The 10328-nt window shown below is 35.0% G+C and overlaps 1 protein-coding gene across 5 annotated transcripts; it reads left to right on the top strand.

Moving 5' to 3' along the window:
- Positions 1-1549: 1549 nt before the first annotated feature.
- Positions 1550-9691, top strand: LOC118451373 (WD repeat-containing protein 20). Of its 5 annotated transcripts, XR_014983827.1 has the most exons (5): positions 2845-3906; positions 4710-4892; positions 5439-6833; positions 8692-8848; positions 9149-9691. XR_014983827.1 is itself a non-coding variant. In XM_085664736.1 (4 exons), exons 2-4 carry the CDS (start codon positions 3637-3639, stop codon positions 6927-6929), a joined length of 1944 nt encoding a protein of 647 aa, XP_085520862.1. In that variant the 5' UTR covers positions 1550-1753; positions 3388-3636; the 3' UTR covers positions 6930-8654. The 5 variants fall into 5 exon arrangements, 4 of the variants coding, with proteins under 4 accessions (XP_085520862.1, XP_085520863.1, XP_035743718.2 ...); XM_085664736.1 differs by lacking the exons at positions 8692-8848; positions 9149-9691 and adding an exon at positions 1550-1753 and having other exon boundaries at positions 3388-3906; positions 5439-8654; XM_085664737.1 differs by lacking the exon at positions 8692-8848 and having other exon boundaries at positions 2843-3906; positions 9149-9689.
- Positions 9692-10328: the final 637 nt, after the last annotated feature.

Genomic DNA, 10328 nt, shown 5'->3' with positions numbered 1-10328 from the left:
AGAAGACACTTCGGTTTTTGCTTTGGCTAATACGTTCTTTTACAAAGACACATTCATTCTAATCTATTCTCTTTCTTATAGCTCATGGCATCGTGACCATGATCATTTGTACACATGCATATGTGGTATGTGTGTGTGTGTGTTTATGTGCGTTCATGTGCGTGTGCGTGTGTGTTTATGTGCGTTCATGTGCGTGTGCGTGTGTGTTTATGTGTTTGTGTGTATATACACACGTATATAATATCGTACGTCTGCTTGTGTCATACGAGCATTACTATTTTCGTGATTCTAATCGTATCGTTTAGAGCTGAGAAACGATTCGTTTTATCGAAAACATTTCGATTAATATACTATTAATTATATTATCAATTTAATTACTGTTTTTCTTCTTACTGCCGTTGTTATAATAGCAATAGTAACAATAATTGTTATTATTATTATCGTTATTGTTATTGTTGTTGCTTTTGTAGTATCAGTAGTATCATTAGAAGTTAGCTGTCGTTAACTTTCATTAAAATTAAGTAATGTTTTTTCTTTTGCTTCTTCTTTTTTTTTTGTTCCTCGATATTTTTTTTACAAGAGTGAGAGGAGAGGGGAGGGTGGTTTTAATTTATTGGGATCAACGAAGTATAATTCACGATAATAGATCATTCACGATCATCAGGAACTTTAGATCAAAATATTATTGATCTCCCCTAACGTATTAAAATGATCATCTAAGCAGACTCGATCTCCTATGCAGCCGCCATTTGACTTTTTATCGATAATAAGAGTAACTACCGTCACGGAAGTTGATCATCATTTAGAAAGCGGAAGTTGCATTTAAAGGCAGCCTTCTCTCGGCGCATAATTCTAATTTGACCGCGTGATCGAGGAAAGAGAGAGAGAGAGAGAGAGAGAGAGAGAGAGAGAGACAGCGTATTATACAAGAGAGATAAATTATCGCAGTCGAACGTTTTTTCCTCTATTTCTTTTCACCACCTTCTGTCGCTCTTATCTAGCGTATTTCTTCAATGATCGTGAATCACTCAATAAGAAATAAACTAATCGATTTAATGATCAGTATTACTTAAAAAAAAAAATATAAAAAAATAAAAAAAAAAGAAAAAGGAAAAAATATTTCCACGACCGTTGTCAAGTAGTTAAAAAAAAAAAAAAAGAAAAAAAAATGCAATAAAAACAATATAAAGAAAGGAAAAAAAACGATATATTTTATAGTTTTCTTCTTCTTCGTTTTTCTGCTTCTTTAAGTTAAGGAGAAGCGGGAGTGGGGAGGAGAGAACAATAAAGATATAAAATGACGACGCGTAGTACGAGGAAGAGGAAATGAAGAAGGTAAAAAAAAAAGTTCGTATATTTTAAAGTACACGTGAAAAAACAGGTTGGTAATAATTAATAGGTAAACAGCGAATGTAAAGAGGAAAGAAAGATAAGTTAGAATGTTAATGAATGTCATGAGACAGGGTTAGAGGTTACGGCGAAGGAAGGAGATAGGTTGGGTGGGGGTGCAGTCGGAGGAGAGGGGAGGGGGTGGCAACAGGAAAGAACGGTGAAATTAATTAATCCTTCGGTGTCGTTTGTTTACAAAATATCCGCTTCCTGGATAGGGCTGAAAAGCTTTCAGTTCTGGAGACTGACAAACGGACGATGGTGTTGCGCGCGCATTTAATATTACCAAGGCGCCACCAGTAACGTATAAATCGGGTTACGAATGATTCAGAATCAGTGAAAGTCATCGAAACGATAATAGATGGTAACTATATGAAAAGATACGCTCCTAAACCGACTATCATCTGTAGTTTCTCTCTCTCTCTCTCTCTCTCTCTCTCTCTCTCTCTCTCTCTCTCTCTCTCTATCTCTCTATCTATCTATCTTCTTTTAATGTTCAACAGCTGCCAAAGAAGATGACGATGCTGTTGCTGATGCAATGGAATCGCTTTCGTAATGTACGATTATAGATTAATCTGAGATAAAGATAAAATCTATAAGGAAAATTGTCTTAATTTATTGGTGTGATTATTATTGAAAAGAAGAGAAAAAAAATGTGTAGTATCGTTCTCTCTCTCTCTCTCTCTCTCTCTCTCTCTTCCTCTCTCTCTTTCTTCTCTTTTTTATAATATACATGTATATAATATACATACGCACACACATAAACACATATATTCAAAAATTTTTATTCAATAGTAATAAAATAGATGTTTACGCACATACATCGTATAATTCTACAATGAATAATTGAAACAATTAAAAAGAAAGAATTTCAGATTAAACGATGCGAATCTATCTACATATGTCATAGATACATCTCTCTATATATATATATGTGTGTGTGTGTATGTATGTATGTGTGTATGATGTATCGCTCGAAAAATAATTTTGAAGGGAAATAATAAACATTCATTAAACTAAGAAAAATTAGAAAGTAAGACGTAAACGATCGACGAAGGAATTGGACTATGTGATCTTTCGAAATTGATAATTTCTCGTGAAATTCAATACGTATAAGTAATCGTAGCGCAAAAAGAATGAACGCTGATTTTATGAATGAAAGCATTGACACGAGAAACGAAATATTGTGAATAGTAGACGAGCGGGTAGCGGCTAGATTCTCGGAGGTAGCGCCGCTACACAATATAGTTTATCTATCAAAGTATTCAAAAGGAAAATTGTAACAATTGTTTCTTTTTTCTTCTTTTCTCTTCTCTTTCTCTCTCCCTCTCTCTCTCTCTCTCTCTCTCTCTCTCTCTCTCTCTCTCTCTCTCTCTCTCTCTCTCTCTCTCTCTCTCTCTCTCTCTCTCTCTTGTTTCTTTAACTATAATATTCGTTGAAAGATATCTTTTCTCGATGAACGATCTTTCATCATTCATATCGGAGAAAATTGAAAAAATATTATACGATAAAGATAAATACATAATCGGGGAGGTTAGTTCGGTGGCACTTGGTCACTTTGATACGGGGTTGAAGTGCGAGCTGTGGCTCATAAACGCAGAGAGGCAGTTATGTATGGTGTCGTCGTCGTCGTCGTCGTCGCCGTCGTTGCCGTCGTCGCCGTCGTAGAGAAGTCGTAGCTGGAGCGCCCTTAGTGCAGTGTTCATATATGTACATAGAAGCAGGCTTCCAACCGGCGAGTCGTGTATTCAAGAGACGGATTTTCAAAAAAGAAAGAAGGGAGGAAGGAAAGAGAAAGAGAAAGAGAGATAGAGATAGAGATAGAGTTAGATAGAGATAGATAGATAGAGATAGAGATAGAGAGAAAGAGAGAGAGAGAGAGAGAGAAAGAAAAAGAGAAAGATAGAGATAGATAGATAGAGAGAGAGAGAGAGAGAGAGAGAAAGAGAGAAAGAGATAGAGTGCGTGATAAAGGAGCTTCGAAAAACGTGTCTACAGTGTCGACGGGGCTGACACCCCAAGTACAGGAGGTGTGCTATATGCATCAGGAATAAGGAGTAAAGTATATAAGAAGAAGGAGCGAGGAGGTGCGAAGGGGGAGTGGATAAGCAAGTATAGAAGGAAGGAGAGGAGGCAGACCGTCGCGACGGACGTCGCTGGACGTCGCGTGGGACCAAAGGAAGAAAAACCGAGGAACGCTTCTTCCCTGTGTCTGATGAGCTCCTCCGTCGTACCGTTGGTGGTAAGATGGCTGTGCAGCTGGACGGAGGAGGGAAGGAGGTCTTGAAAACACAATTCGCCACGCGGGAAGGAACGTACAAGCTGATGACCTTGTCGGAATACTCGAGGCCGAACAGGGTCGGCTACACCAACAGCCAAGGGAGTGCGTCCGTCAGGGTATCCTTCGTCACATTGCCAGATTCTTCAAATCCCTCGGGAACGCAAGAACACGACGACCGAATGTGTTTTAATTTCGGAAAGGAGCTCTATGTCTACGTTTATCGTGGTGTCAAAAAGGTAAGCCGTTCCTCTCCCCCCTCCCTCATTGCAACATTGATTTTATTGTCCTGTTTATTGTCCTCCTTCAATATCCACGATAACTTTTCTCGATTGAGGATCAAACGCAGACAAGAGATCGTTCCGACCTAACCTCGAAAATGTCTATTTGGTACGAGAGTCGCAAAGTAATCTCGCCGACACACTCCTGCCTTCATCTTCTAGGTTATTTCGTTTTTCATTCTTTTTTATTTCTTCTCTCTTTTTTCTTTTCTATTATTATTATCATTTTCCTACGTTTTAATCTTCTTACGTGTTTTCGCATTTTCTCCTCCTCTTCCTTCTTCTCCTCCTCTTCCTTCTTCTCCTCCTCCTCCTCCTCCTCGTCCTCCTCGTTCACTTCCTCCTTCGATGATACGTCGATCTATATGAGTAATAACCGAACCAAACGATTTGCTCGACGTCTTCGTGCCTTAAAAACGTTTCAACGTTTAATCTTTAATATCGCCTTCTTTATGGTCACTTATCTACCGTTCACAACTTTGCATTTTCTCTTTTCTTTTCTTTTTTTTCCCAGCTCAATGAAACACCTAACCAAGACAAATATATGCCTAAGTAGATTTTTCATTTGCAATTTACATTGTTTCTCATGTTTGAAGTATAGAGTTTGACTATACATTCTATGAATCTCAAACTCATCTCTATCCCTTTTGATATTGTCCCATCGAATTAATTGTTTATAAAAGAAATGTTTTTATATTCTGTTGTTTGATATTGTCTCCTGATAAGCTCAAAGTAAATTGATGCAAAGTTCAATGTTTCAGGCTGTGGATTTGAACAATCCCGTGGAAAAGAAAACATATAAAGGAACTAATCCGACTTGCCACAATTTTAATCAAACTACAGCGACGGCAGATAGTGCACCATTATTAGTAGGATTTTCTACAGGACAAATACAATTGATAGACCCTATAAAACAAGAATTCAGTAAATTGTATAACGAAGATGTATGTATCGTTTTTCTCTCAATTTGAAATATTTCCTCGTTATGATTAAATTGTAGATATTAATAACATTGTTATAAGAAAATTTGGATAAATCAGCAATGATAAATGTTTGATTTCCTTTGAATCTAAAGATTTCTTGTAAATTCCTTTGGCATTATCTTTTAAAAGATATCTCTATGATAAATGAGAGAATTAATAATAATTGAATGGTTTAGAAGGTTATCTTCGATGTGGTATGCACGATCATAGCTAAAATAATTTCATGAAATGATTAGAGTTGGTCTATATTGATGAGATTAAAATCCAATTAAATAATTAAGCTTGATAGGTATTATTATGTAATGTTACGTTGTTCCGTTATAATAACTACACTTTATACTTTGTTTGCATTTCTTTCGCTGATATTATCTTATTTTTCTTATAAACAAATTATATGGTCATATAAATGAATCTTGAGAGATAAGTGAAAACTGATGGAAGAGATAATTTTATATGTATAATTTATACGAATAATCGTTATAAAATATGTAATAATTTCTGTTGCAGAGACTTATAGACAAAAGTAAGGTAACTTGCATAAAATGGGTTCCTGGTTCAAATAATCTATTCTTGGTCTCTCATAGTTCGGGTCAGCTATATCTGTATAATGAGGAACTTATTTGCGGAACGACAGCACCTCACTATCAATCGTTTATGTCTGGCGATGGTTATGCCGTATACGTGTGTAAGGCAAAATCTACCAGGAACCCTCTATACAGATGGGTGATAGGTGCAGAGGGATGTTGCATAAATGAATTTGCCTTCAGCCCTTGCGGCTCAAATTTGGCAGTTGTTTCTCAAGATGGATTTCTTCGAGTATTCCAATATAATAAAATGGAACTTTTAGGATCAGCAAGAAGTTACTTTGGTGGATTTTTGTGCGTATGTTGGTCGCCGGATGGGAGGTACGTTGTCGTTGGAGGAGAAGACGATCTTGTAACGATCTGGAGCTTTCATGAAAAACGGGTGGTAGCCCGCGGGCAAGGTCATCATAGTTGGGTGAGCGTTGTTGCGTTTGATCCATATACCACGTCGTATGGTGATCAGGACCCTGACTTTAGCGGATCGGATGATGAAACGATGCCTCATAATAACCATAATCATTTTCATGAAAAGTCAAATCGTTTGTCGACAACTTCGCAAGGAGTTCATTCTAATAGGAACTCTAGTGGGTCAGAACTGAGAGTGCCAGGTGGTACGTGTTACAGGCTTGGTAGCGTATCGCAAGATACCCAATTGTGTTTGTGGGACATCACGGAAGATATATTAAGGCAGCCGGTATGTCCTAAGCAGAGACCTTCCGCCGCAGGTTCTACTACCTTCTCTTCGTCGGGGACACACAATAGCGGTAACGGTTCAATGGCTAATCATCATTTGAACAATTCTAAACTCAATAATACAAATAATATAAATTATAAGGAAAACGTGAGTGGTAATAATGAAAGTAGTAACAATAGCGCGAGTACCAACGCAGCAGTGTCTACTGTAAATTCGTTGACACAGAGGCTAGCAGGTCTTGGTTTTGGTGAACGTAAGGGTGATAATCACAAGAGGAACTTTAGCCTCACTATGAGAGGTAGTGGTGCATCTAATAGCACGATCGTGCAAAACAATAGTGGCGAAAAAACGAGCACCAACTCGAATGCGAGTAGTAATATGAACAGTGTCGTCGGTGCAAGTTTAGTAGGTGCAAATAAGAAGGTCAGTTCGGTGATGGACGATCCAATGAGATTAATAGGAACTGCCTATTGTCCGAGGTTCGACGAGTGCCCAGTCCTTCAGCCATTGGTGTGCAAAAAGCTGGCGCACGAGAGATTGACTGAATTAGTGTTTAGGAAAGATTGCTTCGTAACTGCGTGTCAAGATGGATACGTATATACATGGGCAAGACCAGGTCACATGGTAGGTCCTCTTACCATAAACAACACTCTGCACAGGCCACACCATCATAGTATCCCTTACACCAATATCAATTCCTTGCGATCTAACGATCTCTGATGTGTAACTTGTTCCCAATCATCGTTGAGATAACTCCATAAAGTAGAATTTAATTAATTATCGATATGTCAATTTCTATGTAAATAGAAATAATAATTTTAGGTTCTTTACCTTGAAAGAGCCATTAAAGATCCTTAATACTTTATTTCGTCTTATCCACCAGTCTCACTGAGAGGATTGTTAAAGCAGGGGAGAGATCTATAAAATTCGATGTAAATATAGAATTGATTCCAAGAGAGTAATATTATAGTTGAAGGTCATAGGTCGACATTTTCACGTTTCCGTGTTCTTTGTATAATGACATACGCGTAAATAGATGGGATTGCGTGTTTAGGCCAATTATTTACCGCACCTCGTTCACTGTAGTTTAATAAGTGTTAGAAGGTGCCATTAGAGGAAGCATTAAAAAAAAAAAAAAAAAAAAGAAAAAAAAAAGAAAAACAAAAAAAGAAAAACAAAAAAAAAACTAATATTTTCTCTAAGTCTGTATTATACTTACGTATATATGAATTACAGAAACATAGAGGCGAATATTACTATGAGTGAACAAATTTTTATGTCGATAAATATTATGTTGGAAATTTTGGAGGAGGAAGAAGAAGAAGAAGAAGAAGAAGAAGCATTGTCAAAAAGAATAGAGTTCTTTGATATTATATATTTTTTTTTGTGTTGTTGGTTTTATAATGTGAAAAGTTATATTTAAATTTTTTTGCTTTCAAAGCTTTAAAACGATATCTGATACTTTTAATTGCTTGCAATAATCGTGTAATCGTAATTAAATTAGTAATGAAAGTATGAAAATGATAATGATAATGAGAATGAGAATGAGAATGTTAGCAATCACGTTTAGTAGCTATGCCCAGATTTATTCATGCAGTAATATATTTACTATAAGGAAACAATGAAAATTGTGTAATTTAAATTTCATACTAACGGTAACTACTTCTTTCTATATTCATACAAAGTTGAACGTTACATAATGGTAACATAATTTAACAAAGTAGATTTTGCATATCATCAAGGTCTGTTCATTCATAGTATGGACCTCCATTTATATATCTGTGCCTAATGATCGTCTGGTCAAAATATATTCAAAATGAATATCGAAGCAAAATTGCATTAGATGAATTATAAATATGAAATATATTTATGTTTAATTTGCATCGTCGAGATGCATAACGCTATTTGCGCTCTATGAGGTCTAGTAACAGGGCAGGCCCCTTAAATCCTTCTTTTTCTTCTATAAAATGTTTGTTATTAGCTTAGCTTAGCCAATCATAGAGAACCAACGAATTATTTAGCTGAACTATTGTCCCAAACTATGATAATGTGACATTTAATCCTTTGTTGAAAACAATGAATTGCCTTCTTGTTGTACAATAAAGCAAAAAAGTTGAATGAAAAATTGCTGCTTGCTTCCTGCTTGAGTTTTGTTACCAAGTGCAATGCAAAAGTCATACAGGAAACTTTTGTTTCGCGAGGAAACAAAAAACAAAAGAAAGAATAAAAACGAAAAAGTATTCGCTTAAGATTCTCCTTTTATCTTTGCATTCTTATATTTCGCATGATCCACATTATTGCCATAGGAATGTTTTAAATTTATGAATTTTCAATTATTTAGCAAATTATAAGTTTCCTGATACTTTGCACACAGCATTTGTTTCTTGAAAGTACCCTGTGCTCACTCATCTTTTTACAAATATTTAACCAGTCACAGTTTTTGAAAATAAATTTCATATAGAGTGCGTTGCTTTTTTTATAGTGACAGTCTTATAATTTAATCGGAAGATGCTTGCGCTTGTTTCTTAAAGCCGGTGGGGCATTAATTTTTTACTTTGATCGGAAAGATTAATGTTCTGTACCAATGCTTTGGCTGATGCAAGAGAATCATGGATGAGACTTCCCTGAGTTATCGCATGGTACGTATGACTTATCATTTCTTTCATTCGTTTATCGCTTAATTAGATCATAGAGCATAATATAATGATAAATAGAGCATAGTATAAGCTTAGAGTTTATTTCAATGTGTGCCTATACGAGAGGCATCTTTTATTTATTTAAAAAGTTGAGCTTTGAAAACCTTATATTCGATGCTACATTACTTTTGTTGCACCAATTCATTTATTAGAATAGAAAATATATATCTTCATTTATCGAAGCAATTTTAGAATGTAACGATAAGTTTTTAAATAATCTATGCTTTGCTTTATTCCAGCCAGGCATTGGACAGGTTGGTAATGCTCTACACGTTGTCAGTCCAGCAGAAGGCGGGGGTACTATAGTATAGCCACAGTCTGATACAAATGTAGTATCAAATCATCATGACGAATACGTCCCGTCGTCTTATACATTGCAATTTTCAGAATTACAACCACACACTCATTATCGTCATTTGTATTACGTGTGGCCAAGTGAAAATTATTCTAGTATAGTTCAATGATCATAGAGAAAAACGTTATATACGGCTTGATGCACTTCTCCTCTTCATTTAATATGCTAAAAGTCGTCCATTAATTCTCATTTTCTTTATCTTACATAAGACAAATGATTAATATCAAATTTATATTGATAAAAACCTTTATAAGAACATATTAATTGGAAGAATCAAATTGTGTATACATGTATATATGTATACATATTTCGTGTCTTATACTGCAGACTTATTACTTATTGTGTCATTCCAACGATAGAAGTTTATTTATCTATAAGAGTTTCTATCGAGAGAACTCTTTCAATAAGAAGAAAGTTCCGTGTCTGTGAGAACGTTTGTACTTTTACCGTTCATTGAGAAATATATATATATATATATATATATATATATATATATATATGTATATATATACTGCAGTACAGTTTGAAAATATATATTTAAGGGGAATAAAAAAAGAATTGAATAGAAAATTATTGTAATCAGTCAGAATAATGTGTAAATAAGACAAAACTGAGAAACTACATTGAAATAGAATATCTTGATTTAGGTGATCTTCTTTGTCAAACATCGGCATATATTTTTTTTTTCCTATACATTGATATAGACCAGTACAAGATTAATATTCTACATTGAACTTGAATCTAATGCCTGCATTAACTTAATGTTTTTCTTTGAAACTAAAATTTATCGTGATAAAATAAAAGATAATAACTTTGACGAATTTGGATAATAACTTTGAAAATTTTCTGAAACAATACGTGCTATGGAATTCAATTTTTTGGAAGGCTCCTTCCATTTCAAGTTCTATAAAGAAAAATGCCTATTGCATAGCAACATACATGTACAGTTAATAAAAAGAAGAAGAAAAAAAAAAGAAACAAAGATTATACATGAAAAATAATTTTGTACCTGAGAGCTATAAGATATACATAAATAGATTGCATATAATATGATCATTCCAAAAACGA

This window comes from Vespa mandarinia, chromosome 2 (assembly GCF_050613455.1).
Source record: "Vespa mandarinia isolate Hongniang chromosome 2, ASM5061345v1, whole genome shotgun sequence".
In the NCBI taxonomy this organism is placed as follows: Eukaryota; Metazoa; Arthropoda; class Insecta; order Hymenoptera; family Vespidae; genus Vespa; species Vespa mandarinia.
This window is presented reverse-complemented; position numbering and strand designations above follow the sequence as displayed.

Excerpts from the sequence above, each read along its gene's own strand:
- LOC118451373 (XM_085664736.1), top strand. The coding sequence starts at position 3,637 with ATGGCTGTGCAGCTGGACGGAGGAGGGAAGGAGGTCTTGAAAACACAA. Across the intron at positions 3,907-4,709 it reads TTTATCGTGGTGTCAAAAAG|GCTGTGGATTTGAACAATCC; the intron begins GTAAGCCGTTCC and ends TCAATGTTTCAG. Across the intron at positions 4,893-5,438 it reads GTAAATTGTATAACGAAGAT|AGACTTATAGACAAAAGTAA; the intron begins GTATGTATCGTT and ends TTTCTGTTGCAG.